The 26,761-nt window shown below is 36.8% G+C and overlaps 1 protein-coding gene across 7 annotated transcripts in view; it reads right to left on the bottom strand.

Moving 5' to 3' along the window:
- Positions 1–10: 10 nt before the first annotated feature.
- fgd4a (FYVE, RhoGEF and PH domain containing 4a) overlaps positions 11–26,761 on the bottom strand; it is a 39,575-nt gene continuing 12,824 nt past the window's right edge. For 4 of the 7 annotated variants that reach the window (XM_043263892.1, XM_043263895.1, XM_043263894.1 and 1 more), the window contains exons 2-18: positions 23,486–23,572; positions 15,928–16,068; positions 14,043–14,205; positions 10,296–10,707; positions 7,509–7,598; positions 7,237–7,382; positions 6,991–7,147; positions 6,678–6,816; positions 6,540–6,598; positions 6,084–6,230; positions 5,829–6,001; positions 5,715–5,745; positions 5,543–5,623; positions 4,913–5,047; positions 4,684–4,830; positions 2,875–3,015; positions 11–2,795 (exon numbers count right to left, since the gene is read on the bottom strand). In XM_043263892.1, the coding sequence (XP_043119827.1) occupies positions 2,544–2,795; positions 2,875–3,015; positions 4,684–4,830; positions 4,913–5,047; positions 5,543–5,623; positions 5,715–5,745; positions 5,829–6,001; positions 6,084–6,230; positions 6,540–6,598; positions 6,678–6,816; positions 6,991–7,147; positions 7,237–7,382; positions 7,509–7,598; positions 10,296–10,707; positions 14,043–14,205; positions 15,928–16,068; positions 23,486–23,572 (2,501 nt within the window). In that variant the 3' untranslated portion in view covers positions 11–2,543. Of the gene's footprint in view, positions 2,796–2,874; positions 3,016–4,683; positions 4,831–4,912; positions 5,048–5,542; positions 5,624–5,714; positions 5,746–5,828; positions 6,002–6,083; positions 6,231–6,539; positions 6,599–6,677; positions 6,817–6,990; positions 7,148–7,236; positions 7,383–7,508; positions 7,599–10,295; positions 10,708–14,042; positions 14,206–15,927; positions 16,069–21,455; positions 21,584–23,485; positions 23,573–24,498; positions 24,526–25,957; positions 26,054–26,761 lie in introns of those variants that run through there. The other 3 variants (XM_043263893.1, XM_043263898.1, XM_043263897.1) reach the window with 3 other exon arrangements.

The raw sequence follows: 26,761 nt of genomic DNA, 5'->3' as shown, positions 1-26,761 counted from the left end.
ACAAAACCACTGCAGAATAATCTGGTTTTATTTTACAAGGTACGCTTTATAGAAGACAGTAAAGTGCGTAATCTTTAGTTTTATTTATAAAACAGGGTCTGTCTCGGTTTTGAGAGCTGATGTAGCTTTACTGTGGAAGATATTCTGGGAGCGAGAACCAGCAAACTACATTCAGATCACATGGTAAGGATTGTTTCAAATGGCAACAATAAGCACACATTCATGTTTTAATACACAAACTCACATTTAATATACCAACCTAGTCGCTTCCATAATTTGCTGTAAAAATGTGCGTAGCTACAAATATAGGCATGTCCCGTTGAGGAAATACGGACTGTCAGATCATCAACTGGTTGATGAGGATAAAAATGATTACAGTTCCTAGCCGTGATATGTTTCGAGGTCAGATAGCTTTCGTATTGTTTTGTAGTTGCCACACGACAGCGTTTCTCCGAAACTTCAAACCAAATAGTGGTTTCAAACAAAAACGTATCTTAAGATTAATGCGCGTGAAAGAAGGCCTGTTAACTGTCAAGCCAAATCAATTTTTAGTAACGGTAAGAATATGCAGCCGTAGGTACGAAATCTGAACGAAATATATGTACATGCTTATTTCTTAAATACAAAGGGATGAATGGTCCTAGACAGAGATGGAAAATTAAATTTTGTGCTATGTAAAATCATGCATTTCCACTATAAATTATTTTTAAATAATAAAATTATAATTACAGTATGTAAAGAACATATACATGTGTCCCTGCTCCAGCGGGCCTACTAGTGGTGACTGTGCTGCCCACTTTAGATAAACAGAACCAAAGAACCAAACCAGCTCACACCCGTCCCCCGTCAGTCGAATGACTGTCTACGAATAAAAGATCCATTACAGAAACTACTACACAGGATTGATTTACAACCAGTTATTTCACTACATACTGAATCTACTGCCATGGATCGCACACCGGCCGTCTCGGATAATTCAAGTGTGAGTTCAGACTGCGGAGCTACTGACGCTAAAGCTACAATTTTGTTCCATGTTTGATTCGAGTGTGCTTTTAAATGAGAAAAACGTGAGACAGCTTATGGCGGGTGAACGCTGTTGAATGTCTAGACTGCTGTTGTTCCGCTTTGGGCACTAATCTGAGGTACAGCAGACTTTTGTGCTGAGAGGCACTGCGAACCGAAAGGTGGCGTTGCTGCTCACTTGATTACATTCAACGCAAGCGACGTTACATCTGCATCCTTAGTTAGGGTTGCTCAATATTGTCCTGGGAGAGTTGCAACGGTATGCCGTTTTAACGGAGATGCCACGGCAGCGTAGTATACGGTACTCCAGACTTGCTTTCGTATTTATTTAGAATACATTTCAGCCGCTCAACAGTTTTTCTAAAGGTCAAAATTCTGCAAAAAAGGACAAAGTCTATTTATACTCAACATATTTTCCTAATAAACCTTCCTAAACATTTCCCCAAGTTTTTGTAAAAACCTCAAACATATCTAAATCATTATTAACAGGTTAAAGTCCTTCTAGCTAACTAACTTTCCTGAGGTAAAACATTATTCACAAGCCGTTTCGTCGACTTATTTTCGTGGTTAAAAACCGATTGGGCAATAAAATTACCTACCATATAAATTCCTGTAATAAATCTTTCTATTAAATCTATTATCTTGATTTTGTGATAAAATTGACTTAGTTTCTTATCAAAACTAAGCAATTGGCTTCCGAGGTGTCCATTAAAGATCACTTAATCTGGAAAGCATCTGCTGTGTGCAAAATCCGACAGACGTTTTAGATCAGAAACATCTCAAAGACGTCTAGGCCTCTATTTGACAGCTGATGGGTAACGTCCAATAGACATATTGCAGATGAACAAACATTATAAAACACATCTGTAGTTGCAGATATCGTACAGATGTGTCTGTGATGTACATGTGCTATCAGGGTAAAAGTAACGTGAAGCTTTATTCAGCCTTGCGTTCAGATTCTCAGACCGGTTGTATTCCCTGGACAATAACACCGGTATACCGCTGCAACCCGACCTAGGATCAACAACGATGACAACACAACATATCCGCTGGCCACAACGAAGGAGTTTCTATTGCATGCAGAGCATTTTGCATCTGAATGCAATATATATTTGCAGTAAATTGCAATCTTGTCTTTTGAAAAGCGCTCAAGTCCTGCATATACAAATCATTTTTCTTGTCACGGCGTCAGCGCATCTGGATTTTTGCCTCGATATACTATATACACGACATATAAATGTTCTCAATCGTACATTCTTTTTTTTTACATTAGGCTTAAACCAGTGGCGCATCAGCTGTAGTATGGCGCGAAGGTGGAATAGCGTGTCTTAGTTTCTCCACGTAACGCTTCACGTTTGCTTTGTGAACTTCGATTCTGTCAGGTAAGGGTCGAGGCGATATCCACGTGCTTCAAAGCCCCGTATTGTGGATGCGTTCAAATCCCAACCGGAGCAGCAAGCAGGAGCGTCAACATTTTGCCTTCCCCAAAAAAATCTTTAACATGGGTTTGCTCTGTTTGCTCAGACGCCGTTGGAGCTCAACTCGTGGGTGAGTTCTGCAGAATGGTTTTCTTCGGGCGATTCCGGGACCTCTCCCGTCACCGCCATACGGATCACTTTCAGCCAGCGCTGCTTCAGTTCCTCGCTCTCTGCTGCGAAGCTGTGAACCGATTTCGACTGAGATAGTCTGAAGCTCGAGGGAGGGTCGGTGGGTCTCAGGCTGTCCTCCACCTGGTAGCCGAGCAGAGGGATCGTGGACTGGGCCTTGACATCCTGTGAGGACAGAAAGTCTTTGTTCAGTAAAGGGAAGTGCTGTGCAGGAACAGAAATAGCGAGATGAAAGCAGGCTGACCTGAGGTGCTCCGTACAAGTAGAGAACTAGAGCTTCTTTTTGAGGAATGACACACCAGACCTTCTGCCAGGGCTTGTTCTTCTCGCAGTACTGCAGGAAGCCGCACATGATACTGTTGCCCGAGAACTGAGCAGCTTCGATCTGCGAGGGAGAAGAAGTGAAGTTTAGCACTGCAGCTTAAACGCTTCGTCACTCCTGTGTGAGATGACGGTGAGAATTTCATGACGCCTGTCAAGCTGAAGCTTGTCATGCCTGTCTGGGTCATATTTCACTTCAACATGGAAAAAAAAATTGTAAAAAAAAACTAAAGAATAAGAATAAAGCCTAAAAAAAATAAAGAAATACAGTATATGTGGTTTGGAGTTTTAGCTAATAATCATACAGTTTAATCAAAACGCTATAGTTTCAGATATTTATTAACTTATTTCTCTTATTTTGGTACAATTTCAAAACCAGAAAAATAATTTGCTAATAGTTAGTTACAATATTTGAATGTATTTGCTGTAAAACAATTAATTGCATCTAAAATTAAAAAAATTGTTTACCTAACATATGTATGTACTGTGTATATTACATTATATATATATATATATATATATATATATATATATATATATATATATATATATATACACACACATATATATATATATATATATATATATATATATATATATATATATATATATACACATATACACACACATATATATATATATATATATATATATACATATACATAAATATATATATATATATATATATATATATATATATATATATATAATGCATATATATATATACATGTATATGCATGTAAATATTTTCTAAATACATACTGCATGTGAGTGTATTTATATATAAATAATAAATATACATGTTACACATACATACGTATATTATGTAAACTTTTATTTTGAATGTGATTAATTGCGAAGAAACAGTAATATAAGTAACATACTTAATCGAGGTATTTGTTAAATTGCTTATTTCAAAAATAGAAACACTACTAACCAACCAAACAATGATGAATAAATAAAATAAAGAATACATTTAAACAAACTAAAAAGCAAAATAAATGGATTCAATAAAAATAAGCCTTCATTTAACTTATGCAGGTGCCTTTACTTTATTGTAATTTTGAGGTGAAATATGAATCTGACGCCCGCTGAAAGTGAGTAAAAAAAAAAGGGTCAAATAAAAGGGTTCAGTTTTTCAGTATTTGTGATAAGCCAGAGCACTTCATCAAAAGTCAGTTTGTTTTAATGATGCACAAAGTGACAGTTTAGAACAGGGAACAAGCGAATCTATTACTTTACAAATGTATTTTACATTTTTTAAAAACATTTTTGCTCCCTCTTCTAAAGTGTTACCAAACCAGAATGTTAAAACATCAGGGTACCAGTGGTAACACTTTATAATAAGCTCCATTAATAATATTAACCATATCGCATTACATCATTGTAAACAGACCATTAGTTCATGTGAATCAGTTAGCAAAGAAATCTGAGTTTGGCTTTTTTTCATGAATGTACGTCATCTAATCTGCTCATCTGTTAAGCGTTTCTGAACGTTTGTTAATGACTGGTTACTGCAAGTTATTATAAAGTGTTACCAACCGATCTTACCGCTGCTGAATTCACCACAACAGTTCGTGGACGTCCGGATTTTCTTCCGTAACTGTATATATATATATATATATATATATAAAAGGTTATGTGGTGTCCTTTCTTCTGACAGTACAGTGTGTGGTAACTGAAACATTACAGAATGCAGTTCTGACCCCAGGTCACATGATCCTGAACTCACCTCTAGAATGCCCTTCTTCTTGCCCTCTCTCTCTTCACTGTCTGTATGGCCTGTCAGGATAGAGTTACAGTCTTTGCACACCTTGTTCATCCTGTTCCCGTCATATTCCAGAGGGGCTTTGTAGTCTGAGCACTTCCCGCAGACCACCTGAAAGCATGTAGACATTTCAGCACGAGAGAAGCGTTTTAAAGCTGTGAAAACACAATGTTGTAGGTTTCCTGCTGCTTACGTATCCACAGGCCCGGCAGTGATGTCTCCTGCGTGTTAAGGCATTAAAGGCCTCTTTGCACCTCATGCACATGGTCACTTCATTGTCTCGGATCCAGCGAGGAGCTCTTTTACCTAGTTCTGATATCTTTAGATCCTACACAGAAATACAGACAGGTGTAAACAAAACCAAACAAACCCGGACTGATATGACTCTATAGTTCTGAATTATGTGCACACGTAAGAAACTTGGACATACACAATAAAAATTAAAAATCAAGTTAAACTAGCGTTACCATTCATATAGTACTTATTTATAGAATTGAGACATGATACAATGGTTTATTAATATAAACGTTTTTATTTAATTATTTAAACAACTGAATAATTCTAAATAAATTTTAATGTAAATAATTAATTAAATGAAATGAAAATACTTAAATGTATTTTATTTTTTAAATGACACTTAATTCATTTTTAATTTAATTAAATAAAAAAATAAAAAACTTAATTTAATAATTTTAACAATTCAATATTTTAATTATTTTAATTATTAATTTATATTTATAAAAATAATAATTGTCTATTTTATTAATACTTAAAACAATTCTAAATATGGTCTTCTATAACACTTGTAAAAATTCATACTGACTGGTACTTCCTCCACATCTTTGAACGCTGACTTAAAGGTCTCGTTTTTCTGGAGATAGACGTTTATCGTTTCCTGGAATGCCTAAAACACAAATGAAGAAATGTAAAAAAAAATGTACTTCCAATGACTTGCTAATAATCAAAAATTAAAACAACTGATATTTCATTTTTACCTTAATCCAGCTTACTTTATCCTGTTCAGAGCTGTAACAACAATTAAAACCATTTACCCTAAGACAACCACCGGAGAATTAACAGTATGCAAGATAAAGCAAGCACAGATGTACCTGGCCTGCAGCTCCAGTGTCCGTTCCTTCCCTGAAACCTGAAAGGTGTGAGGATAATCATCGTTGTACGTCTCCGTCACATTCATGCCGTCGATGCCGATACGTGTGCGAACCGTAAACTTCTGTCCCACCAAGCTGAACTTTGGAACGCAGTACAGCAGCATGTTGTTGAACTGTGGGAAAAGTGAACAGAGATGAATAATAATACATGACCAAAATGCTACAATAATCAGAACTCAGTAAGCATGGACTTACTAGGAAGAGATATCTGTCCATGGCTGAAGTGTTTCTAGCGGCCAGCTTCAGAATATGACCCTCTTTTATTAACTCGTTTGAAGGGTTCACAATGTCCTCTTCCTCCCCCAGCATCTCGTAAATCTCCAGCAATTTCTTTAGGTTTTCCTAATAGACAGAAGACAGAATAAAAAGAAAGACCAACCAAAACATCTTAAAAACACTTGTTAAATTTAATGGCAAAACCTACAAAGGGATAGTTCACCTTCAGTTGCCGGTCTCCACCGACTTCCACAGCATGGAAAAAAAAACGCTATGCAAGTCAAAGAGGACTAAATGAAAGTGAACTATCCCCTATAATAATATGTTGTTTTAGCATGACTTGAAGTGTCAAAACATTTCTGAGAATATTTAGTCACCATTTCTTGAAGATTGAGAGTCAGTGTTAGACATGATCTAGAGATAAAGAACACTCACTGTTTTTCTAATGGCAGTGTTGGAATGAGTGGCAGCCATGGCAATGATCTCTAAAGACTCTGTGAAGACACAGATTTCACGTTTAGAAAAGGTAACGTTAGACATTTGTTTTAGGAACCCGTGCACTCCTGAACTCACTTTCAGCATCCCGCCGGTCTATGTGATCCTGAGGAAGTTTCTTCAGATAGTCTTTAAGCAGCATCTCGTATCGCGGCACTCTCTGAACCGGCTCCAACATGTGGTGCTGCAGCGTCAGGCTTCCGCACACGTCTTGACTCTGAACACGCGAACACAGACACGTGAATCTACTACAGGTACTGCATATCAAGAAAGAGTAAAGACAGTCACTTATATCAGTACTAAAAAATTCCTCTTTAAAAATGTTTAAAATCTATTGAAAGTGTTCAGGAATAACAAACTGCAGTTTAATGCTGTATACATCGTTGTTCACCTGGATTTCCACAATGATGGCTTTAAACGGAGGCGATCGGTCCGTCCATTGCTTCAGCAGATCCATGGCGTGATCAAAGTTCCTCACATATTCAGCGTACATCTTCAGAAAGGGGGTGAGCTTCTGTAGGATGTCCCCAATGCGAGGTGTCGACGTCCTTGAGGAAAAATCTCAGCGCATTAAGACCATGTTCCTGCCGATTAAACCAAACACGATGTTTGAGAAGATAAAGTGTGAACGTCTTACCATTCTCCCATGCGTTTTTCCAGGTCAGGCAGGAGGAACTGGCTGTGGAAGGTATTAATGGAAGAGATGTTGGAGAAGATGTTTTTCACCACATCCATGGGGAACGTTTCTTTTCTTGCTTCTTCTAACAGCTTGGCATAAAACACCTGCAGGGCCAGAGTTAGATGATGTATGGTCTGTGTGCATACTACTATATTTAACATGTTATAATCAAACAGCAACGGTTGTTCTTTAAAAAAAATGCTTTCATGAAGAACAAAACCAGCCCTTACCTTATCTAATAAGTTGAGTCGCGCAACATAAGCCTTCTCTGTCTGCAGAAGTTCATTTGCTATCTTATAGAGCTTCTGCTCATTAGTTTCCTAAATAAAGAAGGAACAGTTTTAACATAAACACTGTATGCAAATTAACATAGTTTTGTTATACATTTGCTTCAAGCAAATGTTGGTGTTTAAACCATCTTTGATGGTGAATAATGTCATATTTAACACCACAATTTAAAGTTCCCCTATTATGGATTTTTTTTTCATGAAGCGTGCAACACAGCTATAAGTGAATGAAAACATTCTGCAAAGTTTTAAATCTGAAAGTGCACCCTGTATAGTTATTGACAAGCATATTACCCTGTATAGAAGAGGAGTCGTCTACTGCATCATTGAGTCATTTTTAAAATGAATCTTAAGCTGTTTCGTGCTGACATCGACTAGAAACTTTAGCATATTTCCCGCCCACTCATTGGTCTTTTCACTTGCCGCTTTTAGATTAGTAAAAATAGCAGTTTCCCCTGGTAACACTGTACACAAAACAATATTTGAAACCTTGAGAATGAAACCTACTGTTATTGAAACCAAAAAATCAACCGTTCATTGCCCATAATAGGGGCACTTAAAAAAACAAACAACATATATATTGTACATAAAATGTTTCTGACCATTTAAAAAACATGCTAAGAATACTTCATTACTCCTATATTTCATTTGACTACAAAATGATATAATAAACAAAAATAATAACACATTAATTCCACGATTACAAAAATATAAATCACCTTTTAGGTAAATATAAATTCTATTTTTTCCTCTTATGTTTTTAGGGTGGAACATGACCAGTATTCACTCGTTAAAATGAAAATCAAGTTATTTTACGTTGTTTATAATCTTTTCCTTTGCCATGCACCATAAATAATTCAGATTGTCTAAGGTTGTGAGCTTTGTTCTCGTTTTAACTTAAATTATACAACACATTTTTGTTGAATTTGCTGAGACAGATGTGTCTTAGGTGTGAGACCCAGCTCAGCCCAGGGCCGAAGGGAAACAGAGCTCTGAACGTAAGGGTCAAGGGCAAAGCCCATTCAGAGGTTGACTCCCACTCCACCTACATTCCTCACCTCGCCATAACATTTTTCTCCCCGTCTTTCTCTCGATCACACCCATACGCAAACGAACATCCACTGGCATACGCACGCTGTACACGCTGATGTCTGTTAAAGCTACTTCCTGATGTACACTGCCCACAAACAGTACTGCTATCTGCCTGTCAGCACTTTGAAGACGCATGACCTATCTCTTCTTATCAGAGCTCACATAAATAACCTTTGAACTATTTCAGGCACTCTCCACCACTTAGCTAATGAAAGAAACCAAGCTAACGTCCAGCCTCTGACGCAGATGACTGCAATTCTAATGAAGTTCATTGTCGAAATGTACCTCAGAGGACAGGAAATGAAAGGATGGATAAGAGGAAACAAGTTAAGCCAATGAAAGAGGGACTGGTGTGGACAGAGGATGGAAGTTTTTGAAGCTTCACATCCACAAAAAATCTGCTCTTGCGTTTATAATAAATGTAAATAATTAAAACTGTAAAATAATGGAAGTGTTTAAATTACATAGTGATCAAAATGTTTTAATTAATATTAATAATGATCAAATAAATAATTAAAAACAGTAAAGTAATCAAATTAATCTTTTATTTAATCTTAAAATAAATAAATCTATGAAATAACACAAATGGAAGTAAATTAGGTAATGGTCAAAAATGTTTAAATAATGTTAATAATAATAAAATTAATTATTAAGTATAAGTATAATTAAAATAAAGCTATAAAATAATTTCACTTAAATTACTTCCATATGTTACGTAGGGATGTGAAACAAACAATAACAACAACAACAAAAAGTACAATAAAAGCAAGTAAATTATGTTGTGACCAAAAAATAAGTCTTTAAAAACAATAAAACACAATAGTTAATATTCAAATACTTAAAACTAGAATACAAATAAAAGTATGGGAACTATTTAGTAACCAAAAAAGTTAAAAGTATTTTAAAACTGTCTTATACAGTACTTGAGTTTATTATTTTTCTACCTCAGATTCAAGCATTAAACGTTCAACCAACTTAAGGTGCTGGGATGCATTAAAAAATGCCACCAAAAGAGCCATTGAAAAATTTCCAAAACAAATTATTTAATCTACTGTATTTACCGATATATTGACTACATGACTAAGGTTTTTACAACGATAGCATACACTTCAGTCAAGCACGTCCAAACTATTGTAAACATCAGAGACGATGTCTTATAGTGGAAGAATGCCATTAGATACAATTGATGTGCTTGATAAATATATATATATATTTCATTCATATTGATAACATAGAGCAGCTGTTTCTAAAAAGCAATAATGCACTCAAGGCCGTGACTATACTAACAATATATAATGGCCTTGAGTCCGTAAGTGTACCATAATGTCAGATTTTGTCATCAGGCTTCAGTCTGCATGATCTACATCTACGACATTTAAAAAACAACACAAAACTTAAAGCATCAAGCCATCTGCAATGTTTTCTAAAGAGGAAATGAAGGTTAAGACCAAAGGTTATAAACAAAGAAAGGCTCTAATGTGAACGTCAGCATGTAAATCTGGCGGATGAGACAGCACATGAGTCAGCTGGGCCCGAGGTGTCAAATAACTGTGACAGTGTCACTACAGGCTCCATTAACACACTTAAACTCACACGGACAGACAACATACTCCTCACCAGGTACCACAACCACCTTACCTTCTGCTCTGGGATGCTGTTCATCACAACGTCACTCTGCTCCGGCGCGTTCCTCTCCACATCTTCGGTCCGTTCTATATGAGCGTGAGGTGGATCCACACAGTCCTGGTCTATAATTTCCCTCTTAGCTACATCGCCGGCATCTCCGTTCAGCAGTCCCTTGCTGTCGGTCCTCATTGCTGGAACTGTGTCGTGCGTAATTCCGTCCATGTCCTGATTCATGTCCTGCTCTCTCTTCTTTTGGGTTAGAAACCCATTGGGGGGTTTGAGAGCATGGCGTGGGCTGTTCACAGGAGAGCCGGGCTCTGTGGGCTTCTCCGTCTGTCTCTGGTAGTTTTTGTGAGCCGGGCTGCAGTTAGGAGATCTGCTGACCTGCTTCAGAGGAGCGCCCTCCCTCCGAATGTCTGTGTGACTGTTGAGAGAGAGAGAGAGAGAGAGAGAGAGAGAAAGAGAGCAGAGGAAGGTCACCTTCTTTAGAGTCAGAGAACTCTGAAAAACAGCTAACTTTTAGAGTTGGCCAGCAGAAAGAGAAAGATGTGTTGTTCGTGTGAATGCGATGGCGTTAAAAGAAGTGTTGAACAAACTTCCTCTGTCTTGTGTGCGTTTGCAGGGGATGTGTGAATGAGCGGGTCATGGGAGGAGTGGAGGAAAAGGGGATAGGAGGAGGATGGGAGGAACAGGGAGGGTGAGGAGAGGTAGAACACGGCTGCAGAGTGTCCCGTGAGACACGGCTGGCCTACTTCAGAATACATGCCTACATGCAAGAACACACATTTACACACTCAAGAGAGTCGGCCTTTCTCTTTTGAACAAAATGCTTTTAGGAACAGTGGGAGCAAACTATAAAATATGTAAGAGATCATGTGCAGTGCACCCAGACAGTCTGGTCATTCTTTTATCACCCTGGAGGGGTTTATTTTGTGATAATGACCGGATGACTGGACAGGATCCCATTTATTACACGGCTGCTTAATAAATAAATAAATAAACGGACATGAAATATTGATTTGACTTGAGCTTTATCAACCTGAGCCGCTTTAACAAGAAAAATTATTTTAGGTTTATTAACAAATACAACTTTAAGGCCCAGTTTCACAGACAGGGTTTAGTCTAAGCCAGGATTAGGCTCATAGTTCAGTTAGGTCATTTCATTTTTATAAGCATGCCTTAGAAAAAAGCATTGCTTGTGTGCACCTTAGGACGCAACAAAGCCCCTGACATGTTTTAAGATCAGTCAGTGCAAGTTTCTTTCAGTTGAAACAGATTTACATTTTAGTCTAGGACTAGGATTAAGAATTGCCTGTGAACCTGGGGGTATATGTTATTAATCTATTACTAAATGTCAAAACGTACATTAAGAATAATGCTTTGGAATGATCTTAATTGCTAGTTCATGTAAACTAATGTTGACAAATGTAAACTCACTGCAAAGTGTTACCAAACAAGCTGAAACTTTCTAATTTAAAAAAAAAAGAACATATCCAATCAGAATCAAGTATTCCAGGGCGCCGTGTAATAAGGATACTTTTTTGACTGATGAACAATACAAAACAGAGATGCACAATATAGAAAATAAATATTTGATACGATATAAATAAAGCAAAATAAATATTTTATATCATATCATAACTGATATGATATTTTGAGTTTATGTATTTAAAATAATGTGTTAAAATCAAAAGCCTGATTTAAGCTTTTACAAGTAAAATCAGGCAGAATATTGTAATGTACAATAGATAAGATGAAGAATTGTTTTGCTAAAAATACAGCATAGAAAAAATAGGGAAGTAACATTGGCTTCTTAGACCAATATTGATATAAAAATTATAATACTGGAAATATGGTTACTTATATTGTGCATCCTTAATAAATCATCAAAACTCCACTTAAGCAAACTGTAAAAACACGATACATTCATTCATAACTTCACATGAGCGTGCAAAAAACCGAACAAAATTAAGCCACAAGGCTTTGTGGTTCATGCACATACATACACACACACACACACACACACACACACACACACACACACACACACACACACAACACACAGATATCCTGCACCTCCAGCTGTTTCCCTGTCTACGGCCCACCTGCCCTCTAGATCAGATAGCGTTTCCTGTGAGATAGAGAATGGAGATGTGGATCTGAGGGTACGGAGCACTACAATGAACACTCCAGATTACAGACGGCTATTAATACACCGTTGAGCTCTGAACTGCTGAGATTGATTAATACGTGCCATCTAATATTTTGTTCAGTGCACGACTCGAAACGTTCAAATCTGTCCTAAGCAAGGAACAAAAGCTAAATCCTTGTAATCTGGTATGATGAAATGTAGTTACAATCAAGGCATTTCAGGAAAACAAAATGAAGCTACTAAATGAAGCCACACAAGTAGGGCAGTATGTATTTCATAGTTTTTTCCCATGAGGTTGTAAACCGACCCCCTGCAGTTGTCTGAGGTCACGGCTCTTCGGTCAGCATTCGTAAGTACGTCTTGGCCCAGGCCAGACAGCTGCAGGAGTTATCAGACCTCAGGCCGTGTGCTCTTACTTTGCTACAGAGCTTACAGGATGAATTCCTGCACAGATTCTGACCCGGCACAACACAATGGCACTAGGCCGGCAGGCAAAACAGGATAAGGGCTTGCAGGGATTTATTTGTGAGGAACTGGGGTTAATGGTCAGTCCGGTTAGTTATGATGGCCATATGGTTTCATATGACCTGCCTACATCGATGCTGACTTATAGCAGATGAAGGGAATGAGTATTATGCAGTACGACAAATGCTTCACACTGAATTCATCATGGTTAAGGGGAGTTTTCAGTGTTAAACCCAGTATAACCATGGTAAAAACAAATGCACTTCCTCAAGTGGCTTATTTCATAAAGCAGCAGGAAAAGCATTGTGACAGCAGACACCAGTGTTTAATAAATAACTAAATGCATGAACTAAACATAAACATGATTATCTGCCAATAATATAGTGTCTGTATATGCTTTAAACACATAAGCTATGAGTTTGAGGTAATCTGAAAGCGAAATGTGAAAGTCTCTTCAAATAACGAGAACCACAGATCTTATTTTACTCTTAAAAAGCCATTAGAAATTCCAGAGGGAGCTCATGGTGAATTAGCCTTCCAGGTCGGCCTACAAATGACTGAACAGCTCTATCGGCAGCAGTAAAACATAAGGCACAAGCCATTATAAAGTATGAATCATTGCACTTTGTTGAATTACACCAAGCTTTTATTAAGCACTTTTAAAATAGTTTTGCATGAGGTAACAGTGAAGAATAGATAGCTTGACATATATTGATAAATCAATCTTACCTCCTGTGCTGAAGGTTTACTACACACAACAGTAAGTGTCTCATACAAAACCAGTTCTTTCTACAACTCTTGAGAAACAGAACATTAGGGTAAAAACTAGCTTCTGCTTTTTCATCTTCTTGTGTAATTTCAGTGCAGACATTCCTTTACAGTAATTTAAATCACATGACACATCTGACTCTAATTTTACAAGATTTCTCTCTTTTTTTTAAATAATTCATTAAATTGATTAAAAGTGACAGTAAAAACAGTAGGCATAAAATCAGCATATTAGAATGATTTCTGAAGGATCATGTGATACTGAAGGCTGAAAACACCACCTTTGCAAAAGCGAGCAGGATCAGTAAACCTATGCTGGTATCTATATATCCATAAACAGAGCAAAGAGAGGTAGATATCGATCGCAAGTTTACCTGTTCTCCTCAAAGCGACTGATGAGGTTGGACACTAGGCCCTTCCCTATTCCTCCTCCTACTCCTCCTCCCTCCATGTTGTGACTGATGGGTGACGTTCCAGCAGCCAGAGGTAAGGAGATGTCCGTCACCGGACTCTGAAGGTGTGCTGGCTTAGGAGGCACTGCAGGAAAAGTGACAAGGAGGACAGAAATTATATATAAATTCTAATGTTACAAGTCAGTACTTTTTTAAACACACTCCAAACGTGAGTGGAATCAGGTTCCACAATCGCCATAGTTGACCCAAAAATAAAAATTCTCTCATTATTTCTCATCCAAGAGCTTTCAGTCCCTCCATACACAAAAAGAGAACTACCATGTTCAAGGCCAAGAAATAGAGTGAGGACATCATTAAAATACTCCGTGTGACATCATTAGTTCAACCTTAATTTTACGAAACTATGAGAATACTCTTTGTGCGCAAGGACAACAGAAATAATGACTTTATTCAGTCATTTCTGCTCTTCTGTGTCAGTCTTCGACAAACGTTCACTACAGTTTGGTAGCTGACAAATGGTGTGACGTAGCAAATGTAGAAAAAATGGAAAATTTCTGTTGCGTTGCAGTCTATGCAGGGTCAGAAATCTCTCGGATTTAAAAAAAAAAATTGTGAAGATGAACGAAGGTCTTATGGGTTTGGAATGACAAGAGGGTGATTAATAATTGACAGTCTAGTTGAACTATGCCTTTAAGTGTCTTGCTTAAAGTCAAACCTGCCCTGAACTCTTACCGTGTGAAAGGAAGTTTAAAATGAAGTGCCCAGATAGAACATATATGTGGGAAAGCCCCTAAAAGTGAAGTCATTTTAAGGAAGCACTTGGTTTATTGCAGGGAAGGCAACTGTCCTATGTATTTAAGCGCCAAGCACAATGAAACAAACTTGAATCCGCTAATCAAGGTCTTCAGGTTCACTATGAACTGAAGTGTGCTGGAGCTGAAGTCCAAGAGAAGGACTACACCCATGTTTTAGTGCTATATAACTGAAAGCTGCAACTGTATTCTTCACAAGGTGGCAGTGTAGCTTTATTATGTTGCAATGGAAACCGATAATACCCAGCAAGGTGAGATGAAGTGCATCTGGAAGCTAAAGAGTCTGTCACTACCTGCGGAGAACAAATCACAGATAATCTAAGCCTGATGGGGTGGACATAATGCAGCGCTCTTGGCTCCATCCAGTCTATCCCAATATAAATAGTGACGGCCCCTCTCATTTCAGACATCTCTAATTCAGCGAGTGTGGTGTTTGAGGTTTATGCCAGTGGGCTTTTTGCCTTTAATTTTTACATGAGGATACAGAGATACATAAAAAATGGTTATATGAAGGAGGAACTCCAGCTATGGTTCCGGCTCAATGTCCGTGCGCTTCTGTAAAGCATTTTGAAATCAACAATCATATGCAGGCGGTGTTACAGAATACTTTTCAGTTAATATGCAGAGCAATGACATGGTAGACTTTTGGGGTCTGTAACGATAATCTTTTTATATATATATATATATATATATATATATATATATATATATATATATATATATATATATATATATATATATATATATATTATATATCTTATCACCAGGAAATCAGGAACAGTACTTCAAATAACCATAAAGACAATTTATTAATCTGAATAACATTTTTTCCACTATAAAGGAACTTTTTGTTCAATGGAATGAAGGTTCCAATTAATGGTTCAAGGGATATTAAAAGGTTCTTTGTAGCACCATAAATAATGGATGATTATATTAGATTACATAGATAGCATGCACTTCTGGTACTTGTTTGACCTGTACAGTACTTTTGTGGAATTTTGGTTGTGTATGTGTGTGTGTGCATATCTCCATACCTTGAGGTTTGGGATGCAGTGGTGGCCGTCGGCCTGAAACTCTTCCATTTACTCCAGTAAGGCTCTTATTGCTGAATCTACACCCACGACTCAACTTCTCATTGTGATGACCTTGATCGTTAGGACTGTGGATTCCAACGGCTGCAAAGGAGAAAAGAAGGATGAGATTAAAGTAGTTTTAAAAGCAGTTTGTTTTATGTGAATCGCGAGAACATGCAGTACTAACAGCGTTTTGGAAAATAGACTTTCTGTGCAGAAGTGAAATGCAAGAGCCTGTTTTTTTGTGTTCCTGATATCAGTCATGACTGGTATAAAAGTGGCCTTGAAACAAAAAGTGACTTAAACGAAGACTAAAAATAACCATTAACCAATGGCCATAGTCCATTACGGAGAAAAATGTGCTGGATGATCAATATTCAACCAATGAGGAAGTTTTTGTTCGCTTCAACCAAGAATTGTTTCCTGAAAAACAGCTTTGGCAAATACTGCAAGACATGCACGTATCTGTCGACAATGGCAGATGACCTTGAAAAGTTCAGATCTAAAAACAACGCAGAAGTGAATTTTTCATGTGCAACATAGTGATCCGTCTTAGATGTGAAAAAAAAGCATGAAAATGATCTAGGTCCCCATGTTTATAAGAAAAACAGCAAACTTTCCAAAACAAGAAAAACTAAATATAAGCAAGCTATTTTTACAGCAAAAATTAGAGCAGAGATAAAAATCTGCTCTCATAATTAACAAGAAGTTTTTTTAAAAAAAGAAAGTAGTATATAAGTAAAAAAGAAGTAGGCCATATAAAATAAAGATGCTGACTAAATAAAAATAAAGATGGATGAAAATGGATTTGTTATTACCAACCTGAGTTATGCACTTTTTTCTATAGGACAGTACATGTCAGATGTTGTTGCTGAAATATTTAAATGTAAGTTTTACGCAAAGTTTTTGAAATTTCCGTATTTCCCCAATTAGTTAGTCACTGTAGGCGATTGGTCTTACATGCCTAACATAGCTGTCTGGAGGATATGGCCACAGAATGAACTGACTTTCCTCTAAAAGGGCTGTGTTTTACGATGCATCTTTACGATAAAACAAATGCATGAAGGTTTGTAGAGCAGATAAAATGCCATTGCAAGAACTGGCCACCGTGACACTAGTGCACATTACAGTCATAAGACACATTAAGACTAGGTATATAAAGTCTATGTAGGTGTAATCCTGCTTTTGATTCCTCTTTCGGGTAATTCCTCCTGTTTGATCACTTCACATACAGTTTTATCTCACAACAGGAGGCCTATTCACATCAAAAACGATAGCAATAACAATACATATAACAATAATTAGTGTCCACCATATCATTCTGCTTATTGAAAGTGTGCACTGCAGTTTTATTGCCCTACTGCTTTAAATGCTTGAGTTCTTTAAAGTGGATTATGTCAATGTTTTATTATTCATCAGAAAATAAAAACTCTTTATGTAAATCCAATGATATTGTTTCTCTCTGCCATTATCATCAAAGTTGCAGTGTGGACTTACAAAATTAGAATGATTATTAAAACTATCAGACAGATAAACAGGGCTTCAGACCAAATGAGAGCTAAGAGTACTTGCATTACATCAAGTTAACCTCTTCAAAATTTCTTAAGCTCACCTGTTGACTCATTATGACACAAATATGTTTGAATTTTGAGTCTATGAATGTAAAATGCACAAGCACACATGACATTAAGTTATTCTGAAAGTCTGGAGCTTTTTTTCTGAGAAATCCTTATTTGCATGCAACAAACAGGACACCCGATTTTGTCACTTACAGGCACTCATGCAAATGATGCCTTGTTAAATTAGAGCATGGGGATGTTAATGCATTAGGAAGCACAAAGAGAGGCTTTCTATGGCCTTCCCAGCTTCATCTGGCCCCTTTTTCTTCACTGCAAACATCTTAGGCCAATAGGCTTCATGGGACTGTCTGTGTCAGAGGATGAATGATGCTGTTGTGTTGGAAGTAAATATATGGTGGTGGTGGTGATGGTGTAACGGCAGCTTCATGTGTGATCGGACCATTCATTTCAGTTTTGGCTCAGTTTGTAGCCAGGATTGAAACAAGCTTTCTTTTACAGACCAGAAAATGCCTCTAAATCACCGATATCAGAAGTTTTCAGTGTCTAAATAGGCAATAACACTCTGACAGTGAGTTTTGAATGGGTTTGCATTCATTTATAGAAATTAGATTAAAAATGCATAAAACTGCTTTTTTACTAAGCGTCAAAATACCTCAAGAAACATGCAAAAATTGTTGCTATATAATTCTAAAAACATTAAATGTTTTCACACCTTCAGTCTTATCAGTGCGTTCATCAACTTTTTTTATATTTAGAAGTCCTGTGTGATGAGGACCGGCTGTCCAAATGAAGAAGTTGCAACATTACCCAGCAAAAGATATCATGCTACGTGTGAAAAACACTGTACACGTACAAGATTAGATGACTGACTCTATAAGAAATATGCTGTCAAACAGTTGGAAACAAAACTCTAAAGGAGCTGGAGTTACTCTGTGCCATTTAGCTGTAAGCCTGTCGCAAAGGGGTCGAAAATGATCACAATCTGTCTATGCTGTGGAAAGAAATGCCATTCAAAAGATTGCTGGTGGAGTTAAAGATTTTCTTAGTGAAATCAAATCATATGTTTAACTGAAATTCTTTCACTATCAGTTATGTCATTTTAAGCAGGGCTCCACAATAAGGCCTGCACGAGCGTGAGAGATTCTCAGGACAATAAGGCCCAATGAGCATTTTTTAATCACTTGCATGTGTTAAATAAAGATTTGTTCGTTTAAAAATTCAAGCGATTAAAAAGCATTTCAGCTTGAAAGACAGCTCCATGCAATAGCACTCGCTCGCTGAGTCTCTGGCATGCGTGATCTGCCTAAACGGACAAATACATACAAAAGTGTGTAAAGTAATCTTGGCAAGTAACTTTTTTTTAGCTTTAAAAATGATCATGAACTTACAGAACAGAGTACAGATGCCCTGATCGATCTCTTTCCTGTGCTTGCACACGAGTTGCAATGCAGTCAATTCCTCGAATGCCATTTTTGTGGAAATGTTACGTTGTTATTATAATTAGTCTGTAAACGGCCGTTAACAGAGGCCAGAGATGCTGAAGATGAACACAAAGAGGAAACAGACGCCGTAGCAGTCAGATCAAGATCACTGTTCGCACGATGCGCAAAATATAGCAAGAAAATCCAAATACTAACTTTTATATGAAAGTTTCTGAGGGGAACTGACTTTTTATTTTCACTTTGTCTCTGTATAATGCATTTAAATTAGCGTTGATAATTGCAGCACTTCACTGTTTACAGTGGTAACCTAGTTATGCGCCACCTGCATGCTGTTTCTTTGTCATGCATGCAGATGCTTTATGTAGCATAATTTCATAAAGCTAACGTCAGTTATTTCTGTTTTGGCTTCAGGTTTCGAATGGGTATGAAAAAAGTGCAACAAAGAGTGAAGAATATGCAAATGTGTTTTAGACTAATATGTGATTTTTCCGTTTCTGTAATCGAACATCTACAAACATAAAACCCAAAGCATCATTTCATTCCTAGATTTGTGCTATAGGCCTATGTTTAGTTGTGCTATTACTTGCGCTGTACTCTTTTAATAAATGTTTAAACCTTATATTTACAGTATCTCACAAAAGTTAGTACGCCCTTCAAACATATTAGTATATCTATAATACTACAGAAATGAAACTTGGATATATTTTAGAGTGGTCAATGTGAAATTTGTATAGCAGTAAAGATTTACTGTTCTCTGAAAATAACCTAACATACAGCCATTATTGGCAAAAAAGCTGGCAACTAAAGTGTTTAGGTCTGGCTAGTAATTTTTGCTGTGGTGTTGAAATTGTAATATTTATTTGGTAACTAACATATTGGTGTCGTAAAAGCTTACTGATTATAATAGAGAAGGAACAATGATAACAGCAACTTTTATTTTTGTCGTCAGGGCCAGTAAAAATGTTGGCAGGGCCAGTAAAAATTTCAACCAACCCAAAAAAATCCTTAGCACTGATCCCTGTCAAGCATTGTTATCTCCCACAAGACGAGTTACTAGCATTTTAACCTTTCTACTAATCACTATGCCGTTGAAAGTGCCAATTTTGGTGATGATGTGTGAATGCTATACAAATAAAGACAGAAAGCTGCTGCAGATGTGGTAGATTTACCGGTAAAGTCAGTTTGTCAATCTTGCATGAAAAATTGCGCTGATGTGTGAACGTGGCTATTGTTTGCCTTAGTGTGTTTATGTAAGCATACTGCAACAAAACAACGAAAAGCAAAACATCCTCAGGTGAATAATGTAACTCATGTTGTGGCCCTGCTCAGACTATATTAGCGGCTTCCGAGTTACCATGGCAACCTCTTCCCAAAATCCTCAACCAGATGAAATTGAAACGGTGCACATCATAACAAAGAAACACCTGCATGCAGATCCATTAGAAATCCAATGTCTTTCTGCAGCTATAATAAGTAGAAAAGTGAGCTGGGTTAAAGTTAAACCACATGTGGTCTAGTGTATGTAAACGATGATGATAATAATTGCTGCTAAAATGTTTGCATGGGAAAAAGTACGAATGTTCCGCATTCTCAGAGTCTAAAACACAGGCGGGTGCCAGCTTTGGCATTCCTTACTAAGTATAGCAAGGAGAAAAAGTCTGAGTTCAATAACAGCAGTTAAAAAAAAAAAAAAAAAAAGTCCAACCTTTGGTCACTAAAAGCGTTCCAGATGTGTTTATATTTAAATGTATTTTTGACACATTAAGTTACAACATAATAAATCAACCTTAATCCGTACAATTTTCATTTTATGGCAAAACCACCGTACTGTATAAGTGAATATATAGCTGCACTTTGGTACTCTACTGTCAATAAAAAAACCTTGTGGGAAAGTACCAACCAGTACAGAACAGATAAGAAAGGCTCATTTAGTTTGCACAACGTGGTGGGACCGTAACGATCAGGATTAGTTAGCAAACGTTTTCAGAGCTTGTCGTCACGAAACAGAGGAACAAAGGCAATACATAAACGTGAAGGAAGTTAGAAATGCACTTAAGTAAAAATGCATTTCCTTAAAGACGCAATGATTTCAGAAGAAAAGAAAAGTAACAATATTGAAAAATGCGAACCGCTCGAACTAGTTTATACATGCTGACAAACAAACTAGAGAATACAGTAAACGCGGTCACGAATTCTGAGACAAATTCAAGACATATCATATGAAATATTCAGTAATGCATTCTGATTGCAATCATTTTATAAAACAACCTTCAATTTTCAAGCAACCACTGTCACAGAGAAGACAGAATAACTCATTTGTGTGAAAATACATGAAAGCTCTTCCAGAGTCCTCCACTGATGTGCTCATGCCAACTTTAATTATACCGACACATCTAAAAACACCAAGTTAAGAAATAAACAGCAGACTAGTGTGATTGTGTTTATTGTAAAGCCCAAGTAATCTCACCTTCTGTCTGTTAAAATGAAGACAAATAATCCCAGGACAATAAGACAAAAATAAGAGCTGCTTTCTTCATTCAATCCTTCCGGTCGACTATAAACCACAGACTGACTGAAACTCTCCGTCAAAGACACGAGGAAACAGCCCCTCCTTCCAAACTTACTCACACACACACACACACACACACACACACACACAAAAAGCACACACACAATGCACACTCAAGCCAAAAACTGGTGAAGGCCAGTTACATTTTTTATGCATAAAATGCATTTATGCCCAACATTGGCAAGATTATTTGTAGTAAAATATTATTTGTATTAAAATAAATAAAATAAAAGTAAAATTAAAAAATTAAACATATATTTTATATGCACACATACACACACACACACATATATCGTCATATATATTTATTGCATTGCAAATTTCTTCAGAAATTCTCCTTTTATGTACTAGAGAAGGATACTTGTGAGGGTAATAACATTTTATTTTCATTTTTGCGATTAAGATAAATGAGAAAGAAATTTAATAGGCTTTAGTCAGAATGGACGACATACTGAATTTAATGTGGAAGAATACAAAGCTGTGAGAGTCTTTCTTTATGATGGCCTACACTGTGAAAAGGTCGTAGATCAGACGTCATTTTCAAAACAGTTCTGTAGAGTTTTTGTCTACTGTAAGTTTTCTGGTAAGCTGAACAATTGGCATGTTGTTAAAAAGCAGTACAATCCATTGAAGACATTGTGCTCTCACAACCTCATTTTCATTCCTGTAAAAAATTCACTATGGCGGAACCCTGACTAAGGACTCTGGCCTCGGGCAGCATCCGTCTCACTCCAAACCCTCTTGGCACACAAACGCTCTCACGTTACAAAACACTGAGAGGAAAATTCTAATGGACTCAGGATGAACGGGCTAAAATTAAATGGAGCTCTGACTTGAGTGGCACAAATTAAATAGCCACTGTTTAAGGACAGTAAATGATAAACACGTAAACTGCATGCAAAGCCACACCTTACAAGTTTATTAAACTGTTTACCAGATTCCACTGCAAATCTGATTTACTTTAATCTCATTTTCAGCATCGAGTGAACAGAGATGAGACCTGAGCATTTGGTGGAGCACAACCCAGACAGCTACAAATGTTCATATTCTGCTTGGATCACGTCCCGTGTCAGTTTGAAGCTGCTTAGTATTTCCTCTTTGGAGGCCTACAAACATGACATCTGTCCTGAACCTATCATGTAAAGATCTAGGCAGGTCATCAACCTGCTTCATCAATCAATGCTCAAAAAAACAACACCAACAACAAAAAAAAAATCAGTTTTTCTTGCTACAATTTAAAAATGACTTAAAAGCTCTCATATAATCAGCTCAGTGACCATCTCACTTAAACAAGTCTGACCAGCACAACTACTGTAAAGCCTTGTCACCACAGACATTCATGTGTATATGGACTGGAGAACAAAAGCTTTCTCCTGTAGGTAATATCGAAACTTTGTCGATGAGGCCTTTGTTTACACACAGAAACACAGCACAATATGCATTCTTGTTTTTGAATGTAAGTGTCATTTAATAATTAACACACTTATCCAAAGTGGAAAAAGTTATTTCTTTCATGTTTTTTTTTGTTTGTTTTTTACATTTTTAGAAGTCACAAGTAAAATAACATTTTGCACGCTGAATGGTTTCTATTCACGCGCCGAGTAGCTCACTGTTTAAACTCATTAGCAGTTTATCAGTATTCATTAGGTCGATGGATCATTGACCACATTGCATGTACAGATGTACAGTAAGTCAGGTTTAGTCATGCCTACTTATTCCCATAAACCTTACATAACATAAAAGTATCTCTTATCTCTTAAGGCGAATCATAAATCCAACAGCTCGCAGCTAGGAAAGATTCAATTTGACACACCATACATGCATCGACAACTCCAGGAAAAAGTAGTCTCCCAAGGATCATTGCTAGAAGTCTTATCAAACGGAGAAAGGAATATACAGATTAGTGAGAGGAAAAGAGGGTTGCCCACCTTTGTTCTGAGCAATCTTCACTCCAACACAAGGCTCCTCTTCCTCAGACTGTTTGGAGGAAAAGCAGCTGGGGTTGCCAGCTTTATCTGAAAGACACCAAAAAGATATATTTAGTTAGTTTTATTCTTTGCAGTTTATTTGGTAGTTTCCAGAAAGTATTTTACGTTGCTTTCATGATGCTACATTATGCATATGCATATGGGAACCGAGAGTAATAAAGATGCTGAGAAACGTGGGGGTGAACTAAAAATACTAACAGGAAGAGGTTTGCAAAAATTAAAGCCAAATGTTAAATGGCCCCTAAACCATTGACATTAATATAGAGTTGGTCCTACGATATATATATATATATATAGTTGAAAGCTTAAATACAAAAAATATAATAATAATAAATAAATAATTGATATAAAGTGTATTTTAATGCTACAAACAGATATACTGTATATATAGATGAATAGTCTTAATTTATTTGTATTTAATTTTTATTTATATTATCTCTATGTATTTATTTTATACATAATTTAATCTTAAAGTTTCACAATAAATAAACCTCATTTAATTATATAAAATTCTATAGGCTAATGTTTAAATATAGTTATCAATGTGTCATATGGTGTGACAGAAAAATGTAAAAAATAAAAATCTAACACTGAAGATAAGCCTCTATTTTTACTTTTTTTACATTTTACATGTAACATTTTTGTCACGTAAGACACAATCCAATTTTTATTTGTCAACTACCCATAGATGATAGGACTTTTCAAATGAGGTAAATAAGCAATAAATAAATATACAAATGTTTGCAAATCATAACTTTTCGATGAAAAATTAAAACTAATAAAACTACTATGCATACTATTATGACTGCAGAACAACTGAAGTAGATAAATGTCTTTTGGATGATAAAAACGGCAGAAGGAGCAGAAGGTCTGTGTGTGAATAGAGAGGATGAGAGAACATTAATCCAGCATTTGTAGCAAAACAAAAGAAAAGTAAATCTCCAGAGACTCACCAGTAATTAATTCCGCTGTAATATCTAGGGCATGTGAGAGCTGTGTTAATGTGCTCTGTTTCTAATGCACATAAAAGATGAAAGCCAATCGTTAAATAAGTGGCATGTGTTTCGCCAATTGTACACACATGTGTGCATGAAGGCACACACACCGACATACATGCATCTTATAAAGCACGCAGACCCCAATTAATGTTACGCTACTGCGAGGAAGTAAAGAGAGATAAAATGATAGACAACTCACTGAATAAATTCGGTCAGTCAGTTCAACGTACATTGAAACGAGTTTAAAGTAAGTTGGAACGGGACATGGTGTGTGTTTTATCCCGGACGTGAGATTAAAGCAAGGCTTTTTCCTCGTACCATCTGGAGCCCTTGTGACAGAAGGATCTGGTGTCCCCCGCACACTCAAAAGTGCACACATGCTCACATAATAGCCATTTTTAATAGCAGCTTTACAAAAAAAAACACATTCTGTCAGCTAACACAACAACCACAACAAACAAACTTCACGCAGATGAAAGAGGGGGCTGCTGGGACCCTTTTTTATGAGCTATCAAAGAAAGATTCTCGACAAACTGGGATGTATAGAGCTGGATAATCGTGCATAGATGTTTCCATGACAGCTCAGTTAATCAGTTTTCCTGAAACAAAATACAGCCATCTTTCTTTTGAACACAAAGGAAAATAGCAGCATGTTTTATGAGGTTATTTATGATCCCGTGTAGCGTGTAATTTAGCGCTTATGTGGAGCCCTTGTTAGAGCATTAGAGGGGATGAGCTATGAATCATGTTCACAGCTGAGTGGCCATTATAATTGTAAATATTGTGGTTTCCAATAGGCAGTGAATTATGGACCTGGTCGATGCAAGCATAAATACTTCCCTTAATCAGTCTCAATCAATTTCCAGTATACACACGCATGCATTTCATCTATTTGTAGCCAACTAACAAAACAACTAGAATACTAAGCTCAATTATGATGCACGTAAGCAATGGTCCATAAAATCTAATTGATTTAATATTGACACAATAAACTAAGACAACCGAAACATTATAAATACAGTAACCGATACAGTCGTTGTTTTTTTTCTGCACATTCAAATCAATTTTATTCCTCAACCACCCTTAAATAAATACTAGGATCTAGAGAAAGCATTGAATTATTTATTTATTACGCTAATGAGAACTTGGGGGACGTACGCTTGCGATTAAATGAATGTTTTTACTGCTATTTTCTTTAAGTGACTCTCTACAGGTTAAAAAACACATACCGCTTATATGTACATGATCCGTTTGTGTGCCGTTACTAAGAAAATTCAGACAAAAATATATATATATCTCTATATCTGACTGTAAAATTTGCAGAGGTCAAAAAACAAGACTGTTAGATATCACGAGTACAAGGTTGAGAATATATGTAAGCTAAAAGTCAATTGATGCACAAGGAAACGAATACCTGTTCTTCTCTTGGTTCTCCCGTGTGTCCTGGTCTGCGTTTCTGTCACATTCCTAAAATGTTTCTCCATTTTAAGCAGGCATCAATACGCTAAGCAACAGGGAAATGCCCACAACTCGTTTAACAAGTAATACTCAACAAGCAGCTGCATTTTTTTGTTCTTCCTGTGTTTGTGCGTCTCAGTCCTTCCCCTCACTGCTCACAAAACCGGATTCCCAGTCGATACCAGAAGCAGGACACTGACTCCGAGTGATTGTTCATTCAACAACAGCGCTATAAACATCAGCTTAGATAAACGGCTCGACTATTTTCTCAATTTTGAATCTGCAAAATGTTATTTGTGAATGAATATGCTAAATGTCGGTAGATAATTAAATGTGCAATGTGTCTGAATGCGTAAGTAATATCTCTGGTGTCTCTCTCCTAATGTGAACAGAACTATGGGAATGTGTAAAACCTTTCTTAAGGGGTTTAAAAACAGTTATAAGAGGAAATGAATGGATGCTACACCGAACTGTCACATAACTCTGCAACCCTTGGTCAGGTGTGAGCCTCACTTCTGTTTTTTAACTTGTTTTTATATCATTTTCCTGCGGCAGTTCTGCTTTTTCCTTCTCGCGTGTGCATTGATTAACTTCCCAACTGAAAGCAGTCGTATGCTTGACACTGAGAAGCAGACAATAAAACATTTCTGTGCACCTGCTCTCAGTAAGAGAAAGCGTGGGTGGCGGTGAGGTCATCATTTATAGACACAACGAAGAGCGACGCCACCACACTTAGGTGAGAAAAATGACAAATGAGACC

Source organism: Puntigrus tetrazona, chromosome 18, assembly GCF_018831695.1.
Source record: "Puntigrus tetrazona isolate hp1 chromosome 18, ASM1883169v1, whole genome shotgun sequence".
Classification (NCBI taxonomy): Eukaryota; Metazoa; Chordata; class Actinopteri; order Cypriniformes; family Cyprinidae; genus Puntigrus; species Puntigrus tetrazona.
This window is presented reverse-complemented; position numbering and strand designations above follow the sequence as displayed.